The sequence below is a fragment of the Stenella coeruleoalba genome, assembly GCF_951394435.1.
Source record: "Stenella coeruleoalba genome assembly, chromosome: 16".
NCBI classification, from domain to species: Eukaryota; Metazoa; Chordata; class Mammalia; order Artiodactyla; family Delphinidae; genus Stenella; species Stenella coeruleoalba.
The window spans coordinates 11,455,120-11,477,561 of record NC_137162.1 but is presented as its reverse complement, the minus strand read 5'-3'; the positions used below and the strand labels follow the sequence as shown (position 1 = coordinate 11,477,561).

The window sequence follows — 22,442 nt, the reverse complement described above, 5'->3', positions numbered from 1 at the left end:
GTTTTGGACACAAATTGAGCAAAAAGTTGAATAGGGTCACAGATTATCTTTTTCTTAACCTTTGAGAAAGTTCAAACCTTTTTTCTTTCTGTTTCTCCCTATTGGTGGTGGTTAGTATAAATGATTTTGACCTATTTATCTGGTGGTGTCTAAAACTAGGTATCTATCATGGCTTACCTCTCTAAAATGTTCTTGCCTCTCTATGATGCTGATCAAACCATGACCACCAAGACTTAATGATAGGGGGAGAAAAATAAGGGTGTCTGTAATGAGTATTTGTCGTGTTTGCTGACATATTGAGCTCTAATGTGTTTTGCAGAGTTTTTGTCAGACACGTAGCATTACCATTTAAAATCGATGACTTACAATAAAGGTGGCATTTCGTAGCATACCGATCTCTGTTCCCGCTGAGAGTTTTGTATTTATTGCTAAAACAAAAATATAAATAATGAGAATGGTGATAAAAGTAATGAATGCAGATAGATCCTTTGCTTCACTATTTTCAACTCTAACCACCTTCCTAAGATCCTATCTGCAGCCTCCATAAAACAAAACTGTGAGATAGGACCTGGAGTATATAAGTAGTGTATTTCACAGCTACTTTAGACTGTGAAAGAAGGGGTGGATTTGAAGTTGATGCTGAGATTAAGGCTAGATACAGATACGGAGATAGGAGGGAAGGAGGGGCTAAGAACAGCTTCTCTGGAGCACTTTTCATCCTTTACTGTCCCTGCATACAGTCAGTTGAGAAATCTGAGTATTCTTAGTCGGAAAGACTAAGAGGAAATCTCTAACTTTAATTAATACTCTCCTAATTACATTGGATGACTTTTTAAAATAAGATATTTATGGAAAGGATTCTTTTTTTGGTTCATTGACTACTTGGATTTTAGCTTGGCAGAGCAAGACTTTTTCTAAACTAGAAAGTAGAATAGACCTCTGTGTTTCATAATAAAGTGATCAGAGTTGGTTGTATTTAATTAAAGGCTTAATACAATTGGGAGTTGAAAATCAACCTTTAAGCTTTATTTTCTTCTATACCAGCAGGAAGAACCATAATAGCCACATTTATTAAATCCTTACTATTAGGCAGGCACTATGCCAAACACTTTTTAGATTTTACTCATTTAATCTTCACAACAACCTTATGAGGTTGTCGTTTTTCTTATTTCACAAAGCAGAATGCCGAGGCATGGCAAGGTTAAGTGATTCACCTGCGTCAGGAAGTAAGTGGTGGAGCTTGAATTTGTACCCAGCAGCTGTGGTCCCTTTCAGGCAGCTCTTCTTATGAATGACCACCATAAACAAAAGGAAAGGCTCTCACCTCTGCCCCCCCCCCTCCATTCCTTAGTGTTCTCCAGAAAGCAGAAAATATAGTTAAAGGATGGAAGGTTTCTGCTTCTAATAAACTAACAACAAGTATGTGCTAACTACTGCTTGGGTTTAAGGAAGTAGCAGTGCTGTACAGAATAGGAGCAACATGATGTTCATATTATTTTCAGACACCGGATGTGGACTTTTGGATTATCCCCATTATTCAAGGTTTTGTGCAGATTGAAGAACTTGTGGTTAATTATAATGAGTCATCTGACGATGAGAAAAGCAGCCCGGAGACCCCCCCTCAGGAGTCCACCTGCGTAGATGACATTCACCCACGCTTCCTAGTGGCTCTCATTTCACGCCGAAGTAGACACAGAGCAGGTGAGTGGAGGGCTGTAATAGTGTACAAATTAAATCCAGGCGAGAATGCAACATCTGCAGATGTATTGAAATGGTAATGACAATAATGGATTTGGAAACACAGTTGGCTTCAAAGTGCCCAGTGACTCTCAATAGTGTGATATAATTGGGGACCAAGTTTTTGGAGAGAAGTGAATGGGAGAGAGTTAACAAAAGGGAAAAGAAAAGGAGGTATATATGTGGAAAAGAGCAGAAAGTCACTTGGGATGTGCTTCTAGATACCATTGTTCCTACTGACAGCCTGTATCACAGTAATAAATCCTTCCCGAGTGCTAGCACCTTTGGGAAAAACCTCCTCTTTCAGTTCACAGGAACTATCTCAGCTTCAACTTTTAAAAAACGATGAATACAGGCATGATCTGGGGTAAGTTGATACTGTTCTGCCTGGCAGTTGCTCATTAGATCCCCAAGGCTGTCCTGAAAGACACAGATTTGGTTAAGAAGCATATCTAGTGAGAGTAATTTTTTTTTTCAATGTTGCTGTTTTGTTTTAATTTTCTTTTAGGAATGCGTTATAAACGAAGAGGAGTGGATAAAAATGGAAATGTTGCAAATTATGTGGAGACTGAGCAGTTAATTCATGTGCATAATCATACCTTGTCATTTATTCAAACACGAGGCTCTGTGCCTGTGTTTTGGAGCCAGGTTGGGTATCGATATAATCCAAGACCTCGGCTGGACAGAAGTAAGCCTGTCAGTTATTTGGTTTGCAGACGATGATTTCAGAGGGAGTTTTTAAAAATATTAGATACTTCATAGGTTTGGATTTGTTTTGCCAGATACTTCATTTAAAATAATAACTCATGGTAAAATTTAATAGTGATATAATAATCACAAAAGTAATAATGGTTGTTGACAATTTAAGTAATTGACAATAAAAAGATTCCAAAAGAAATCAAAACAGAGCTTAATTCACAGATTTTAATTTGTTGTTTCTTTAAAGAATACTTTATTACATGCTTAATTTTGGGAAAGTGTAAATATGGCCAATATTTATAGAAGCAGGAAATATCTTAAATAAGACAGCATCTACAAGGAATAGATAGGATGCCTTTACTCACATGTTTTGCTGGGAAAGGTTTGTTGTTGTTTTAAATATTAAGGACTTAATTTCTTCCAGTATTTTAACTTTAGCACTGGAATAGCTAAGTCATGTCAATCTAATTAGATTACTGAAAGAGGCTGATTTTAAAAATTGTTTTCAGAATATTTTTCTCTCAAAACAATTTATATTTGTGAGAATTCAGTAAAACTTCAGTTTTTAACATCCTTGTTTTAAAGGGGTTTTTATTAATTTATTATGAACTACATGAAACCTTTTCTGACAAGTTGGCTGGTTATATAAATAATAAATGTCATTTCATAGTTGCCACCTTCAGTATTTCAGTTTAGTCTAATTGGGGGAAAAAATCAGAGATCTTCTGCTTAGCATTTCATTTTAAAATATTGGTTTTAGACAATCTTAGTTACATTTGGGCTGTCAATAAATTATGTAAAAGTAAACGTAAAGGTGGAATAGACACTAATTTCTGTGTTACACATGGGAAGGAAAAAAAGATTTTGTATCACTTCTTTGTAGGTGAAAAGGACACTGTCGCCTATTTCTGTGCCCATTTTGAAGAACAACTGAAAATTTACAAAAAACAGGTGGGTTTTGATCTGTAGTAATAAGTGTTCCTTCATATTTTTAGAAATGGTTATGCATGTTTCTTTAAATTTCATGAAAATAATATACGATTCATAATTAAGCAAAATGGCATTTCTCGTGAAGTTAAAGAACACATAGCTAAGAGTGTTCTTTATATTCTTTAAGAATTATCATTGAGTCAGCTACTTTAGACTGTTTTTAGATGAGATTAATCTACTGTCAGTTACTACAATCTGAGAAGTATCTGGAGTAGGATAGGAAAAGCATCTCTCAGTACCACCTATAGGTCCATCTCTTTGAGGTAACAATTTGGTATGTATCCTTCAATATCTTTTTTCTCGGCCCACCGTTCTTATTTATTCATACATTCATATGTAGGTATGTGAACATATAAACCAAAATCAATTGAGAACTGTTAGGTGAAATACAAGTTCAATAAGATGACCAGATTTCATACAGATTAATATAGACTAATCAGTAACTCTCTTATTCATTAGCAATGACCAGTCTGAAGGTGTAATGCCATGGGATGCATTCTTCTAACAGTAACAAAAATAGGAAGAAACAACCTGAAATCTACCGAACGTACAAAAAAGATAGCATGTATATGGGGGCAAGGGTGTTGGGAGGGGAGGATTACTGAAAAACGTAAAAGAAGACTTGAATAAACGGAGAGAAAATACCATGTTCCTGGAAGGAAAGACTCAATATTGAATAGATTTCAGTTGTTAATATATAAATTTTGTGCAATCTCAAAGAAAGTCCCATCAGGGAAATAAAAAGCAAACCCTCATATTGAAAAAAAATATAAAGTTTGTAGTAAGAGATAAAGGCAGGTAACTGGGGAAATGAGAACGCTCACACATTGCTGGGAGCAGCATAAGTTGCTATAGCCATTTTGAATGGTATTATCAATCAAAATAAAATATGCTTGGGCTTCCCTGGTGGCACAGTGGTTGAGAGTCTGCCTGCTGATGCAGGGGACACGGGTTCGTGCCCTGGTCCGGGAAGATCCCACGTGCCGCGGAGCGGCTGGGCCTGTGAGCCATGGCCGCTGAGCCTGCGCGTCCGGAGCCTGTGCTCCGCAACGGGAGAGGCCACAACAGTGAGAGGCCCGCGTACTGCAAAAAATAAAATAAAATATGCTTATACTGTTAATCCAGTAATTTGTCTTTTGATATCTATCCTACATACCATATACAGAAATCAGTTCCAGATGGATGTGGATCTAAATGTGAAAGGTTAATAAGCCTTTTAAAGGAAAATATAGAACATCTTTTGACCTTGGGTCTTAAACAGGGCTTTAAAAGCACTAACCATAATGAAAAAAAATGACTTTACTAAGTGTTTAATTTTTACTAAAATTTTATTTACTGAAACTTTATTGAATGATCAAATATTTTGAATATTAAAATACTACTATATGTTATAAATATTATTTATTAAAATTAAATAGGACTTAAGCACCAACCATAATGAAAAAATTGATAAATTTGACTTCACTGAAATAAAAGAACTTCTGATTATTAAAAGGCACCATTAAGAGAATGGAAAGGCAATTCACAAAGCAGGAGAAGACATATATAAGACAAAGGACTTTTATCTAGAGTACATTAAAAAGTCCTATAAATCCATAAAAAAGGTGTACAGCCCAAAAGAAAATTGGACAAAAGACTTGAGCAGATTCTTCATGAAAAAGGATGTCCAAAGGCCAATAAACATGAAAAGGTGTTCCACGTCGTTAATCATCAGGGAAATGCAAACTAAAACCACCATTCACAAAACCAGAATGACTAAAAGAAAAATGGCGGGAAGTACAAGTTTTGTCAAGGATGACAAAAAAATTTAAATCTCCCTGAGAGAAACATGTGTTCAATCAAGGAGGCATGTATAAGCCTCCTTATTGCAGCATAAAAAAACCCTTTGTTCATCAGGAGGTCAGTGGGTAAATAAAGTACAGCGTATCTAAAGTGCTGCCTACAAATGCTTAAAAATGATGAGGGGTCTTCCCTGGTGGCACCGTGGTTGAGAATCTGCCTGCCAATGCATGGGACACGGTTTCGAGCCCTGGTCTGGGAGGATACCACATGCCACGGAGCAACTAGGCCCGTGAGCCACAACTACTGAGCATGCGCATCTGGAGCCTGTGCTCCGCAACAAGAGAGGCCCACGCACCGCGATGAAGAGTGGCCCCCGCTTGCCACAACTAGAGAAAGCCCTCGCACAGAAATAAAGACCCAACACAGCAAAAATAAATAAATTAATAAAAACTCCTACGCCCAACATCTTCTTAAAAAAAAAAAATGATGAGGTACCTCTGTGTGTACTAATGTGAAAAGATCCTAAACTCATATAGTGGAGTGAGAAAAAGTGCGTAACAGCATATGGCATGTTACCATTTAAAAACTCCCACAAAACAAAACTGTCATATGTAATTCTCTTCCATATATATGTGTTCTCACCTACATATGGCATGCACATTTATATAGGAACGCACTTAGATGGCCTGAAAGGGTACACATCAAACTTGTAGTGGGAGTTACCTTCAGGGAAGGCTGTGGACTTAGCTTGTGGTCAGGAAGGATGTGACCTTTATCTACGTTTGAATTTTTTACAATGTAAATAAATTTCATGTATTCGCAATATGTGTAATTATAAGTAGCATTGAAGAGAATAAACCATAATTTAAATGTAACACGTAATCACTGTAAAAATTGAAGTAATTGTGAGGTATGTAAAGGAAGTAGAAGAAATAACCTCCTCTCCACCCTCATTCCTGCTCCCTGTTGACTTTCACAACCTGTTTGTACACATTATACTCATCAACTTTATAGGCGTATGTGTTGAGGAGACACTTGTTCCTTTCTAACAGTACCCCAAGAGTGTTCTTTTATCCACCCTCATCCGCTGGGTAATTGCTCTCTGGGAGGTGGGCGTACGGTCGGTCTGACTCAGTCATGGTGTCACTACTGTTGCTCTTGCCTGTATTTGGTACAGGCGTGGGCTTGTGTTTGTTCTTGGCACTTTGGCCAATGAGGTCTGATGTGAAGGGAAGTCTGCTGGGAGGCTCTGGGCAAGATTTCCTGCTCTAATAAAAAGAGATACAGGAACCCACAGTCAATCCCTCTGTGGTGGTTGTGTCTGGATTTGGTTCGTACTGCTGCAGCTGTGTCAAGCCTAGGTCATTAGCCTGAGGATTGACTAATATGCCGAGGATGGCAGAACAAAAAGATAGATCTGGTTTTGGTCACCATTGAATGAAGCAGTTCTGGAACCGTGCAACCTCGACTTCTGAGGTTCAGAACAAATTTCTGTTCTGAGATTTGAGTCAGTAATTTGTCATTTGCAGCAAAAAACATCTTGACACATAAATATTACACATTCAAAATTTAAGTCAAAAGAGGGCTATAAGCTATGGGATATACACTATTCTGCAACTATTTTCACTTAATAGCTCATGGCTATTATTTAACCATTTCTCCATTGGTGGACCTTTAGGATATAGTTTTTGCTATTCTAAAATTCTCCAGAAAACATCCTTTATATATTTTGGAACACTTGTGTGCTTTATAAAGTTCTAGAGGTGAAATGGCTGGATCAAACATTACATTTCTTTTAGGTTGATACCTACCATTCAGTTGCTTCCAAAAAGATTACACCAGTGTACAATCTCAGTAACAGTGGGAGCCAGTGCCCATTACCCCATATACTCACTAATGCTGTCTACATTTAGTGTTCAGCTTTTGCCTGTCTATAGGTGAAAACTGGTTTCCTGTTTTAAAATGTACGTTTCTTTAAAGTTGTAGTCTCATGTTTATTGGCTATTTGTTTATCTTCTCTTGTGAATATCCTCTGTATCCTTTACCCATTTTTTTTCCTTACTGAATTTATAGCACTCTTTATATATTAATGGTTTTTATGCTGCAGGTATATTCCCCTAGGTAGTCCTTTATTTTTTTTTTAACCTTTGCTTATTCTGTCATTTAGTACACAGAGGTTTTATGTTTTTATGTTGTCAAATCTGTCCATCTTTTCTTTACGCTCTCTGGTTTTTGTTATGCTTAGAAGGTCAGTGCCATCCTTCAATTAGGGAAAAATCATCCCAACATTTCGTCTAGCTTTTTTATAACTTGAAGAAAAAATATTTAGATCATTAATGCATCTAGAATCTATTTTGTGTATAATGAAGTGTAGAGGGCTAACTTAAGTCCCCCTCCATGTAAACAGACAGTTATCCCAATACCATTTGTAGTATACCACTATAGTATAGTCCACACATAGTCCACATATAGTATAGTCCATATTTCTCTCAGAATGATGTAACCATAGCTTAGATTCCTCAGAGTACATACGTCTGTCTCTAGGCCATCTGACCTGTTCTGTTGAGTCATTCATTTTTCTGCACTTGTACCACAGTTTTAATCACTATACATTTAAAGTATGTTTTGCTCTCCAACGGGACAAGTCCTTTATTATTATTAGTGTTCAAATATTTTCCTGTATTATCCACTCTTCCAGATAAACTTTAGAATTAATTTTCCAAGTCCATAAAAAGATCCTGATTGAATTTTGATTGGGATTGTTGAGTATATAGATTAACCTAGGGAGACTTGACATCTTTACAATATTGAATCTTGCCATCTAGCACCATGGTGTGTCTCTCCATTTATTTAGGTTTTCTTTTACATGTTTCAGCAAAGTTTCAGAGTGTCCAGTGTGTAGGTTTTGTATATTTCTTTAAAAATTATTCTAGAGATTTAAAATACCTGCTATTATAAAGGAATTTGTTTTCATTTTATATTCTAAGAGGTTATCGCAAATGTATAATGTGTAAAAAAGCTATTCATGCCATTGATGTAAATTCTCATAAACCTAAATGTAACAAATGAAAATCTTATAGGGAAAAAAAAATTGATGCTTGAGTGGATTAATTTCTGAGTCTGGCTATAAATTATTTCTAAAACATAATTCTAAATAAATTCAGTAAAAATTATGAGTCTAATGTCTGATTAAACTAAATTTTTTCCTTTTCTTTACTCTCACAGGTTATTATTAATTTGGTAGACCAGGCAGGAAGAGAGAAAATAATTGGCGACGCTTACCTGAAACAAGTGTTGCTCTTTAACAACTCACACCTCACTTATGTTTCATTTGACTTCCATGAGCACTGGTAAGATGGCTTCCTGAGAGGAGTTTTGATCAGTTCCAATGTTTGTGGTAGACACTGCCACAGGGACCTTAGTTTTTCTTCTCTTTGTTGGGAAGAAAATCTTGTTCTCCTCATTGTTAGAGAGGAAAGGACTATCATTTGTTTACTTAGTTCCATTTACATACGGGTTTTATTTTGCCTAAAAATTTAAGTTAATTCTTCCTGAAATATTTACAGTCTTTTTGTTCCAAAATGACTTGGAGACTTAAGAGTTCCTTTTTTCCTTTTATCCTTCAGTAAAAGAATTTCTGGAACTTTCCCTGTCTGCTTGAGTTTGAGCCTGGCAGGAGTAATAGTGTTCCCTTACTTAAGGCTCATCTTTATACTGTTAGTAATACTGCTCTCCCTTAGGATAACTCCACTGGAGTTTGCTCTGGAAAAACAACAATCATTTTGATGGTAATTTTAACTTGTGTGTATTCTGAAAGCAAGTTTCTTCTGTCATAATCCTGACTCTAATGTGGGTTCATTTACATAGGTATTGAAAATTTTGGTGGGGAAAGAAGCTTCTGATGGCTGTGATATGTTTCAGTGTATTCTTAAGCATATTTTCTTTCATAATGAAGATTAGTTATAAATATTTATATAATTGCCTATTTAAAGTAGTGTTATTCTCATATTTACAGTAATAATTTTCTTTCATTTTTCCAAGTAACCTTAGGTATCATAAGCTTAAAAAAATTATTAAAGTTTTTTTTTTTTTCCTTTTGGCATGTATTTTAGCCGAGGAATGAAGTTTGAGAATGTTCAAACACTAACAGATGCCATTTATGACATTATTCTTGACATGAAGTGGTGTTGGTAGGTATTTCGTAAGAAATCAGTTTGACAGACTCTTGGTCTGTGAAATCATATGTATTTGTCTAGTACCACTAAGTGTTAAAATAATAGCAGGCTGAGAAAGGATTTTTGTTTTTCTTGTTTTGCTTCCCAATTCCTATTCTCCTTTTCAAAAGGGTGTGAGTCATTAGGCATTGTTAGCTTTGAACAGGGCAAAGGTGTCAGGTGGTCACAGCAAAATGGAATGGAGTGCTCCGTGACTATTCTTTAATTCCTTCTGACGCTCCATGATCTACATTTCTTCTTGGTCCCTAACATGGGAATGAAGGTTTAGAGGTATTTGGTCCCAGTTTTGAGACATTTAAAAATTATCAGAGAAGGAAGTTGATTCTTCAGGGGAGACGTAGGAAGAAGAAGTTGGCTTAAAGGACAGGAGAGAACATTTGATTAGATTTTAAGGCCACAGGTGGCTAGAGAAGTTAGATGAGTGAGGCATGCTGCATGACTTCTCACTGGGTGATAGAGTGAATTCGTCTGTTCAAGCTAATTTAGATGCATTTCTACTTGAAGTCAAAAAGGAGGAATGGGATGGTGTTTTAAAGTGCCTCTGGTTTTAAATGTGTAGAAAAGCATAACTAGGGTTTGTATCAGCTCTGCCTAGTAGTTGTGTGACTCAGGCAAGTCACTCTTTCTGTACCTGTTTCCCCCCCCCCCAAAATGGGGATAATATCTTCTTTGTTGAGTTATTGTGTAAATTAACAATAACGTCTACAAAGGTCTCAGTAATGCCTGCCACATAATAATATTCTAAGCAAATTGATAACCAATGTTGCTGTTGTTATTATTATACTGTGAAGAATTGTGGGTTTTGAAAACTTTAAAGTATTTCATATTGTAAAGTAATTCCATACTGTTTTTGAAAAGGGTTGATCAAGCTGGAGTAATATGTAAACAAGAAGGGATTTTTCGAGTTAATTGCATGGACTGCCTGGATCGCACCAATGTGGTCCAAGCTGCCATTGCACGAGTGGTCATGGAACAGCAGGTAATTTGGGGTCCACTGGATTGTAAATATTCATTTTTAATTTTTTTCACATGTAAACCAGTAACTAAAATCTTTGTTCCATAGAACATTTACAGCATGCAAACATCCTTGTTGCTTTAAAACCTGGAAAGTACAGCCTTTCCTAGAAATCAGTTGAATCAAGTGGCGTTTTCTTAAGTACTCATTTCAAAAATGTGAGGCCCAGCATTTAAAATTGTACTGGGTGGCACTGTGTAGTCATTTACCTTTTTCTCTCAGCTCCAAACACTCGCTTCTGTATTGGGGCATGGGGTCTGCACACCACCTTTCTGCTCAACCAGCTGGTTCCACGTCAGGCTCTGCCAATAGAGGGCATTAAAGGAAGACCATGAGGCTGGAGGAGGACAAGGGGACAAGTTCCTTCACCCGTGTTATATTCCCATCATCAGCACCCTCTCTGTGGCTTTGGTTCCTTTGGCACCACAGAACCAGCCTCTTCCCTTTGTGCCCCAACCCTGCTGTTTCCTGGAGTCATTATATCTCTCACCTCAGTGTCCCCTTTTAGATCTTTCAGCCCTGTAACGCCTGGATAATGAATTCCCAAGGTTGACATTCCTAGCATGTTTTTTTCTCCTGATAGAACCTTGTGACTATCCTTTGGGGATGCCTTCTACTGTCACATTGAAGCAGCCAGGCTTTGGAGATCAAGCCCTGGCCCTAGCACGTACAAGGTGTTGACCCCATGCAAAGAATTCAGCCTTTCCAAACTTCTATCTCCTCATCTATAAATGGGGGTAATAAGAGTATTGATTGCACAGGGTGGTTATGAGGAGTAAATGAGATAATTTATTTTAAAAAGCTCGGACTTCCCTGGTGGCGCAGTGGTTAAGAATCCACCTGCCACTGCAGGGGACATGGGTTCGAGCCCTGATCCGGGAAGATCCCACATGCCGCAGAGCAACTAAGCCTGTGTGCCCAAACTACTGAGGCTGCACTCTAGAGCCCACAAGCCACAACTACTGAGCCCACGTGCCACAACTACTGAAGCCCGCATGCCTAGAGCCCATGCTCTGCGACAAGAGAAGCCACTGCAGTGAGAAGCCCACACACCACAACGAAGAGTAGCCCCTGCTCACCATAAATAGAGAAAGCCCACGCTCAGCAACGAAGACCTAATGCAGCCAAAAATAAAATAAATTTATATTAAAAAAAAGTTCTTAGAATGTGGCACCAGACTTAACATTTATTGGGCACTTACTGCTCTGCTACTATTAATATTATTGTTGTTTCTATATGGTTTTTAGATGGTTAGTTTCACTTCATAGCCAAATTTAAAAGAAAGACAAAATATAATAGTATGAGTCTACACATTAAAAATTACAGCAAAACAGTATAAATTTTTTATTCTATTTATTCAGACGTAGCAATTCATAAAGCTATCTTTCAAGTGGTGCTTAATTTTGAAAAAGTCTGAAAACATCATTTTTTAAAATTTAAGGGTCCTAAATTGTACATGCATATGCTTCCTTTCTCTGCAGTATACATTTTATGTTATAGTGTTTATATGCAGTTAATCTACCAATGTATTAATTTTAGCTGAAAAAATTAGGTGTGATGCCCCCAGAGCAGCCACTACCGGTGAAATGCAATCGCATTTATCAGATAATGTGGGCCAACAACGGTGACTCCATTAGCAGACAGTATGCTGGGACAGCTGCCCTGAAGGTAAGTACCTGCAGCCAGCATCTGTGGGTCATTATGTGGGACACAGGGTATAGTTTAAAACCAACTTGGTTTTTGAGAGGAAAGTACATGGGTTTCAGGTGGTAGGTGTAGTTGACTCCTTTCTGGAATGTTTGGGTAAGGCAGGGGTCACACATTCAAATTCCACAGATGCCAGGTAATGTAACCCATTAGATTAAAGGGAGAGATGGGCTGTATGGACCTGAGGAAGAGCATATGTTGTCTTAGGAAGGTGCTGTTCTGCTACTTCCTAATGGGGATGGAGGCCCAGTGTTGCTAGATCTCACAGTTTTCAAGGGAGTTTGGAAAGTTGGAATTTTAAGTATAGCGGTTAAAACTTTATACAGACAAAATAAAACATGTCTATATTGGTGGGATTTGGGTCCCTGGTATAATTTGCCTCCTCTGAACTTGAATCCCAACCCTGCCTCTTACTAGCTCTGTGACTATGGGCAAGTCACTTAACTTCTCTGTGTCTGTCTCTTCATTTGTAAAACAGGAATAATACTAGACCCACTTCAAAATATTGGCATGGGATTATATGAGTTAATAACATGTTAGAGCTTAGACCATTCCCTGACACATAGTAAATGTTGAAGAAAAGTTTCATTATCTTTTTGTGATTGTTATACATAAAGTCTTTTGAAGATCCCACCTAGCTGATCTTCACAGAATTTAATGTAAATGTAAACTGTAGTCACTGGTCACTAAATAACTCCCTCTGTGGGCAATAGGAAGTGGTTGAATTAGCTTAAATTAGGTTTTTGTTAATTTTCCTTCAAGGTAATAGTTCACCCCAGGATATTTGTTATAACAAATTGTACCATCGAGAGCTCAACAAGCATCAGATTATCCATCTTTTAGTTGGGTGATGAATGTCAAAAAGCTTTTTGTTAATTAAGGAAACTGAACTTTAGAAATCCTTGTGCAACTTATTGTTTAAAGAGAAGTACTACTTATGCACTCAACATCAGAGCACCTAAATATGTAATGCAAATACTAATAAAACTAAAATGAGAAATAAACAGCATTACAATAATAGTAGAGGACTTTAACAGCCCACTGTCAACAATGGATATATTATCCAGGCAGAAAATCAATAAAGAAACAATGAATTTGAACAACACTATAGACCCTATGCACCTAACAGACATATACAGAACATTCCATCCACCAACAGTAGAATACACATTTTTCAGAAGCACAAACGAAACATTCTCCAGGATAGATTATATGTTAGGCCACAAAACAAGTCTCAGCAACTTCAAGAAGATAGAAATTATATCAGGTATCTTTTCTGAGCACAGTGGTATGAAACTAGAAATCAGTAACAGGAGGAAAATTGGAAAATTCACAAATATGTGGCAATTAACATACTCTTGAACAACAGATGGATCAAAGAAGAAATCAAAAGGGAAATCAAAAAATATCTCGAAACAAATTAAACTGGAAACACAACATACCAAAATTTATGGGATGCAGCAAAAGCAGTTCTAAGAGGAAACTTTATAGCTATAAATGCCTATATTAAGAAAAAAGGAAGATCTCAACCTAACAATTACACCTCAAAGAACTAGAAAAAGAAGAAGAAACTAAACCTAAAGTTGGCAAGAGGAAGGAAGTAATAAAGATTAGACCAGAAATAAGTGAAATAGAAAATAGAAAAACAATAGAAAAGATCAACAAAGTTAAGAGTTGGCTGTTGAAGAGATAAACAAAATTGACAAACTCTTAGCTAGGCTAACCAAGGAAAAAAGAGAGAGAACTCAAAATTATAAATGAAAGAGATATTACAACTGATAACACAGAAATACATAGGATTATGAGACTACTATGAACAGGCGTATGCCAACAAATTGAACAATTTAGAGGAAATGGATTAATTCCTAGAAACATACGACCTACCAGACTGAATCATGAAGAAACAAAATCTGAATAGACCAATGAGTAAGGAGATTGAATCAGTAATCAAAAAGCTCCCAACTAAGAAAAGCCCAGGACTAGGTGGTTTCACTGGTGAATTCTACAAACATTTAAAGAAGAATTAATACCAGTCCTTTTCAAACTCTTTTCAAAAAACAGAAGAGGGAACACTTCCAAACTGTTTCTATGAGGCCCTGATACATAAACTAGATAAAGACACAACAAGAAAACTCTGAGCCCATGTCCCTGATTACTGTAGATACAAAAATTCTCAACAAAATACTAACAAACCAAATTCAGCAGCTCATTAAAGGGATCATATTCCATGAGGAAGAGGGACTTACCCCTGGTTCAGAATTTGAAAATCAATAAATGTGTTACACCACATCAATAGAATGAAAGATAAAAATCATAGGATCATCTCAATAGATGCAAAAAAAAGCGTTTGACAAAATTCAACATCCTTTCACCCAGTGGTGAAAACTGAAAGCTTTCCTCTCAGATCAGGAACAAGACAAAGTTGCTCACTTTCACCACTCCTATTCATCATAGTGCTGGAAGTCCTAGCCAGAGCAATCAGGCAAGAGAAAGAAAGAAAAAGCATCCAAATTGGAAGGGAAGAAGTAACATTGTCTTGATTTGCAGGTGGTGTGTTCTTATGCAGTTGACTTTGAACAACATGGGTTTGAATTACACGGGTCCACTTTATATGTGGATATTTTTCAGTTGTAAATACTACAATACTACACAGTCTGTGGTTGGTTGAATCCCTGGATGTGGAGGAAATGTGGATACAGAAAACCGGCTATAAGTTATACAAAGATTAACCTCCACATTGTTAAAGGGTCAACGTTATATAGAAAATCCTAAAGACTCCACCAGAAAACTGTTAGAACTAATAAACAAATTCAGTAAAGTTGCAGGATACAAAATCAACCTACCAAAATCTGTCGTTTCTATACGCTAATTGAGATTATCTAAAAAAGAAATAAAATAATCCCATTTACAGTAGCATCAAAAACAATAAAATAGTAAGGAATAAACTTAACCAAGAAGGTGAAAGATCTGTACACTAAAAACTGTAAGATGTTGATGAAAGAAATTGAAGAAGGCACAAATAAATGGAAGATAGCCTAGGTTCATGGCTTGGAAAAATTAACATTAAGATATTACCCAGGGCTTCCCTGGTGGCGCAGTGGTTGAGAGTCCGCCTGCCAATGCAGGGGACACAGGTTCATGCCCTGGTCCGGGAAGATCCTACATGCCGCGGAGCGGCTGGGCCCGTGAGCCATGGCCACTGAGCCTGCTCATCCGGAGCCTGTGCTCTGCAACAGGAGAGGCCACAACAGTGAGAGGCCCACATACCAAAAAAAAATTACCCAAAGCCATCTCCAGATTCAATATAATCTCTATCAAAATTCCATTGGCATTTTCTACAAAAATAGAAAAAAAATCCTAAAATTCATGTGGAACCACAAGAGACCCCTAATAGCCAAAGCAATCCTGAGAAAGAACAAAACTGGAGATATCCCACTTCCTGATTTCAAACTATATTACAAAGCTGTAGTAATCAAAACAGTACTGGCATAAAAACAGGCACATAGACTAATGGAATAGAACCGAGAGCCCAGAAATAAACTCACGCTATCAGTCAACTAATAATTTGACAAGGGAGCCAAGGATAGTCAATGGGGAGGTGATAGTCTCTTCACTAATGCTGTTGGGAAACTGGATATTCACATGAAAAATAATTAAACTGGACCCCCTATCTTACACCATTCACAAAAATTAACTTGAAATGGATTAAAGACTGTAAAACCTGAAACTTTAGTTTACTCCTACAAGAAAACATAGGGAAAGTTCCATGACATTGATCTTAGCAATGATTTTTTGGACATGACACCAAAAGCACAAGAAGAAAAGTAAAAATAAACAAGTGGGATTACGTCAAAAAAAAAAGCTTTTGCATAGTAAAATAAATAATCAACAAAATGAAAAGACAACCCATGGAATGGGAGAAAATATTTGCAAACCATATGTCTGAGAAAGGGTTAATACCCAAAATATGTAACCAAGTAGTGCAACTCAATAGCAAAAAACAAATAATCTGATTTTACAACAGGCAAAGGATCTGAACAGCCATTTTTACAAAGAGGATATACAAATGGCCAATAGGTACATAAAAACGTGCTCAACATCAGTAATCATCAGGGAAATGCAAATCAAAACCACAGTGAAAAAAAAAAAAAAAACCACAGTGAGCTATCACCTCCCACCTGTTGGAATGGGTGTTATCTAAAAGACAAGAGATAACAAGTGTTGGGAGAAAAGGTAACCCTTGTACATTGTTGGTGCGAATGTAAATTGGCATATCCACTATGGAAAATGGTAAGGAAGTTCCTCAAAAAATTAAAAATGGAGTTACCATATGATCCAGCAATCTTATTTTATGAGTATATATCCAAAGAAAATGAAATCAGTATGTCACAGAAATACCTGTACTCCTGTGTTCATTGTAGCACTATTCGTAATAGTCAAGACCTGGAAACAACCTAAGTATCTGACGGTGGATGCATGGCTAAAGAAAATGTGTGTGTGTGTGTATACAAAATGTGTGTGTATATATATAATGGAATATTCAGCCATAAAAAAGAAGAAAATCCTGATATTTGCAGCAACATGGATGAACCTTGAGGACATTATCTTAAGTGAAATAAGGCAAACAGAGAAAGACAAATATTGCATGATCTCACTTATACGTGGAATTTTAAAAAGTCAAACTCATAGAAACATTGAGTAGATTGGTGCTTACCAGAGGATGGGGAAAATGGGGAGATATTGGTCAAAGAGTACAAACTTTCAGTTATAAGTTCTGGGGATCTAACGTACAGTATGGTGACTATAGTTAACAGTACTATATATATACACACACATATATCAAATCATCACATTGTACACCTTAAACTTATACAGTGCTACTTGTCAATTACACAAAGCTGGAAAAAAAAGAGGAACACTTTTTTTCCTTTGATATTAAAATTCTTTGGATGCAGCATTCATGTCTCTCTCTTCTATAATAGATTCATGTTGCTAAATTAATACTTCCTGCGAATGACCTAATTGGCAACGTGTTCTTCCTAAGTTGTCAATTTTAGGACCAGACTTGTTTCCAAGATTGCCTTGGATAGAAATAGTGGGGTTGGGATGCGGGAGAAAGAGACTATGCTTTCCTTGCCTTAAGTTTAAGTCACTACCTCTCTAGGGACTTGCTCTGACACCTTTGTTGTGAAAACCAAGAGAAACAAAACAATTAAATCTTCATTGGATCATTCTACAGGGATTGTAATGTGCAGCAAGGTATGGAAACCTCTGCTCTCTCTATATATACACACAACCACATATGCAGGTTAAATTCCATTATAATAAGCTCTAGGGAACTGTCTGCATTTTCCCACATCAGAAATTTGTGTGTTTTGAATATCATACCAGTTGGAGGTTTGAAAATCTTTTTGTTTTGTTTATTATATGATAAGTTTTGACCTGTAAATTCTAGATATTCTACAGATTGCCAAGAATGGCTTTACCTTAAGGCACAATCTAACTGTGGAGACTTTATGCCACCAATAGCATGTTTAATTGTTTGACATGCTTGGATCCGAGTCAAATACTAGTAGATATTTTAATTACATTATTTGGAAATTATAAAACCCTGTAGATTTCCAGTCTTGAATCAAAAGCCCACATTGACTTCAGGAACATTTTTGTGCTTGAATAAATTGTTAAAGTGACTTTTTCCTTGACAGGGTGACTTTACAAGGACAGGAGAAAGGAAGTTAGCAGGAGTTATGAAAGATGGTGTTAACTCAGCAAATAGGTATTACCTGAATCGATTTAAGGATGCTTATAGGCAAGCCGTTATAGGTAAGGAACATAAATGCCTTTCTCTCTCTCAAATTTGTTATTCTTTCTGTGACTAACCTTTTACAGTAACCAACTTCATTAACATAGTTCATATGTTGTATAATATATTTGTGTCTCTGTGTTGAACATCTTACCCAATAAATCAAATTTTTACGAGATTAGAATTTTTTAAAAATATTTTATTTATTTGGCTGCATTGGGTCTTAGTTGCAGTATGTGGGACCTTCGTTGCGGCATGCAGGATCTTTCGTCGTGGTGCACGGGCTTCTCTAGTTGCGGCACGCAGGCTTCTCTCTAGTTGCAGTGTGTGGGCTAAGTAGTTGCGGCGTGCAGGCTTAGTTGCCCCATGGCATGTGGGATCTTAGTTCCCCCACCAGTGACTGAACCCACATCCCCTGCATTGGGAGGCGGATTCTTTTTTTTTTTTTTTTTTTTAATATTTATTTGTTTGTTTTGGTTGCACTGGGTCTTAGTTGTGGCAGGTGGGATCCTTAGTTGTGGCTTGCAGGCTCCTTAGTTGCAGCAGGTGGGCTCCTTAGTTGCGGCTCACTGGCTCCTCAGTTGCAGCATGCAGGCTCCTTAGTTGTGGAATGCGAACTCTTAGTTGTGGCATGCACATGGGATCTAGTTCCCTGACCAGGGATCGAACCTGGTCCCCCTGCATTGGAAATGTGTAGTCTTATCCACTGTGCCACCAGGGAAGTCCCTGGAAGGCGGATTCTTAACCACTGGACCACCAAGGAAGTCCCTACAAGATTAGAATTGACAATTTTTTTAGGCTGGAGCAGCAAAAGAAACCGCTCATTTCCATACGTATTTGTCAATTTGTTATTCATGTAACAGAAGGCAGGGTTGAGGCTCCTGGAGTATGGAATAAGGTGCCCTAAAACCTCATCGACTAAAAACTCCATATTCTATTTGTTTTTCCATTACTCAAGGCTGAGAGAGAAAAACGAGATGATTTTCTTTCTTCGTATAATGTTTACCATGTGTTCTTGCTATGGACAAATATAGCAGCCTTTCTTATAAGCATGATTTAACAGGGTATTAGGGTATCAGATTTAGAGATTATCCTAACCAATTCCTATCACTATTTAAGAAAAGAAATGGAGGGTAGATTGCCCAGTGGAATTCATGCCTTGGCATATTTTAACTTTAATTTTCATGAAAGTATTACCTTTTAGGATTAAAGTAAATGTAGAGTATTCTGGATTAGAATCAAATGTAACAGCTTGTCATATGGTCTCTAAGAATATTTTTTAAATCCTATTTTTTAACCTGATTATTTATTATAAATGAAATAGTAGGGCCTATGCATAGGCAATTTAGGAATTTGAGAAGTCTGGTGTAATTAAGTTTGGTCCGTTTGCCCCACATAGGGTGCATGCTGATAGGAAAATTGGATTTTAGCAGTTTATTCAAGGAAAACTAAGATACCTTTCTTTCTCTTGGTTGATCTAGCGCCTCAGTTATGTCATTGAGGAGGCATGTTCTGTTCCTCTCTCATTTTGACGATCAGTCGCATCAGCTTCATCCTAACCCTGAAGCTGGATCTTTTCAAGTTTAAGAGAGAGGGGCCAGTAGCAGTCTGGGCTTACTGCTTCCCTGAAAGGGTCAGTGGTTGGCAGATCTCTCCCAGAAGCCTCCTCCAGGCTTACAGTCCCAAACAAGCACAGGGAATGGGATTACAATGATTTTGTTAAGCCTTGAGCTGCGTGCTGTACCAGGACGAAGTTAGCTTGTCTGTTCAGTTCCTTTGCCCGTTTTAAAATTGGCTTATTTGTCTTTTTATTATTGAGTTGTTGGAATTCTTTATATATTCTTGGATACAGGTCCCTGATCAGATAGATGATTTTTAAATATTTGCTACTATTCTGTGGGTTGCCTTTTAATTTTCATGACATTGTCCTTTGAGACACAAAAGTTTTTAATTTTGATGGTGTCCAGTTTGACTATGTTTTTTCTTTTATGGCTTGTGATTTTAGTTTCATATCTAAAAAAACAATGCCTAGTCCAGGGTCACAAAGATTTATGCCTGGGCTTCCCTGGTGGTGCAGTGGTTGAGAGTCCGCCTGCTGATGCAGGGAACATGGGTTCGTGCCCCGATCCGGGAAGATCCCACATGCTGCGCAGCGGCTGGGCCCGTGAGCCATGGCTGCTGAGCCTGCGCATCCGGAGCCTGTGCTCCGCAACGGGAGAGGCCACAACAGTGAGAGGCCCGCGTACCACAAAAAAAATTTTTTAAGAAGATTTATGCCTGTGTTTTTTAATGAGTCTTCTTATTTTAGGTCTTGTATTCTCTTTTGCTTTTTAAAAATGCATTAGTAAACTAAGAAGATGATAGATATTAACACTTTCTACTCTAGATTTGATGCAAGGCATTCCAGTGACAGAAGATCTTTATTCCATATTTACCAAGGAGAAAGAGCATGAAGCTTTGCATAAGGAAAATCAGAGAAGCCACCAGGAACTAATTAGTCAACTCTTACAAAGTTACATGAAGTTACTGCTGCCTGATAATGAAAAGTTCCATGGGGGCTGGGCCCTCATTGACTGTGACCCCAGGTGAGTTGGAGTGGTGTCCTGGTAACTAACGTGCTTTCTGATGTTGTTAAGTTGTCCTAATTATTGCTAGCAATTGTCCATAGAGCTGTGGTCATGGATGCGTAGTTCATAGCAGTTCCCAAATACACGGCTGGTACTAAGGCAAGCTAAGATACTCACCTTGGCCGTAAAATTAAGGGGGCACTAGCAATATTTGATTTTTTAAAAACCCAAATTGTGAAACTACAGTTCAAAGCTTGTTTCTTGAGTTCTCCCCTGCCCCCAACCCCACTCCATGACCCAGAATCTAGGTTTATTGTATTAATGCACAAAACTGAGTGTACCAACAGGTTTAATGATGCTAGTTACTTTGGGTTGTAAAGTGGTCCTGGTCTTTCATAAAATAAATAGGGCAACTAATACTTAACGTTCTTTTTTAAACAAAAAGCATCCAGTTTCAAGTGGTTCTTTAAAATATCAACTGAATGGCAGGATCCAAATTTATCCACCAGACTGAATGCTTGCTTTCAGGCTAAAATCTAAAATTATAATTTTCAATATTATGAATCAGAAACACTTCAGAAAATTCTAGACCAAGCTCTGAGAATAAAAGGCTTTATTTAGATTTTATTTTACATTTCATATGTTTTTAATAAAAGGGGCATAAAATAAGCTTGAAAGAACAATAGGATGCAAGGTAGTATACATATATTAAAATGAGCGAAAGGCAACATTGACTGTAGGTTCAGAGGGAAACCTTCCATGACTTTAATTCCATGGATTATTTCACTTTGATAGTTAGTATTATATGTATGGATGCAATTTTTGGACTCTTAAAAGATGAGGTTTTCCTCACACACAACTTAGCAGAAAATTTCTGTGCTCTTATAAGCCATTTGGTAAAAAATTTTTATTCATGTACGTTAGTTGTTGTTTTTAAAATAGCAGTCCAACATAATGCAGCATGAAACAAACAAAAACTCCCAAAAGGTAGTACTTTTAATTCCCATTCAGAAATAACTGCAGGTATCACATCTGCATTTTGCTTGAATTTTAACTTTGCACTTCACTTTTTTGAAGGTGTCATGATTGTCAATATCATTTTCCTTAGATCAAGTGTTTTTTTTTTTTTAATTTATTTTTATTTTTGGCTGCGTTGGGTCTTCGTTGCTGCGTGCAGGCTTTCCTCTAGTTCTAGCGAGTGGGGGCTACTCTTCATTGCGGTGTGCAGGCTTCTCATTGGGTGGCTTCTCTTGTTGTAGAGCGTGGGCTCTAGGCACGCGGGCTTCAGTAGTTGTGCCTCACGGGCTCTAGAGCGCAGGCTCAGCAGTTGCAGCGCACGGACTTAGTTGCTTTGGGGCATGTGGGATCTTCCCGGACCAGGGCTCGAACCCGTGTGCCCTGCATTGGCAGGCGGATTCTTAACCACTGCACCACCAGGGAAGTCCCAAGAACTGTCCTTCTTATTAGAGATACTTTGTGGTTATCATCCTTTCTAACACTGCTAAGATTTCTTTAAATTTGCTACTGGTATTTATCTTCATTTGCAAGGCGTAAAGATTTTCCAGATGGTGGATAGTTTTCCCTTTCTCTTGAAGAGAGATGTTTGGAAACCTGCTCTTTGGCTCTCTGAGTTTGCTATAGAGCTTTTGTACAGTCCGTCTACTGAGCCAGGGATGTGGACCCAGAACAGGCAGCCCCTGGTGGAGGACAGCAAGAGGTAGCTCTGGGAATGGCTTTGGGGGCTTAGGTCCCCAGACAGCCAGCGGTGAGTTCAGCCCCTTGAGCTTGGAGGCTTCAGCAGTCAGCACCTGTCTGCCTCAGGCTGTGTGTGTGGTTTTTAAAAACACCTTTATCAAGATGTTATTCATATAGCATACAATTTGCCCATTTAAAGCGTACAATTCAGT

The 22,442-nt window shown here is 37.6% G+C and overlaps 1 protein-coding gene across 4 annotated transcripts in view; it reads left to right on the top strand.

Moving 5' to 3' along the window:
- Positions 1-22,442, top strand: part of INPP5F (inositol polyphosphate-5-phosphatase F) — a 93,290-nt gene that overhangs the window by 60,030 nt on the left and 10,818 nt on the right. For 2 of the 4 annotated variants that reach the window (XM_079899539.1, XM_079899540.1), the window contains 9 exons: positions 1,503-1,701; positions 2,246-2,425; positions 3,320-3,387; positions 8,434-8,558; positions 9,321-9,398; positions 10,302-10,422; positions 11,998-12,126; positions 17,871-17,988; positions 20,355-20,553. In XM_079899539.1, coding sequence (XP_079755665.1) covers positions 1,503-1,701; positions 2,246-2,425; positions 3,320-3,387; positions 8,434-8,558; positions 9,321-9,398; positions 10,302-10,422; positions 11,998-12,126; positions 17,871-17,988; positions 20,355-20,553 — 1,217 coding nt within the window. Of the gene's footprint in view, positions 1-1,502; positions 1,702-2,245; positions 2,426-3,319; positions 3,388-8,433; positions 8,559-9,320; positions 9,399-10,301; positions 10,423-11,997; positions 12,127-17,870; positions 17,989-20,354; positions 20,554-22,442 lie in introns of those variants that run through there. The other 2 variants (XM_079899541.1, XM_079899542.1) reach the window with 2 other exon arrangements.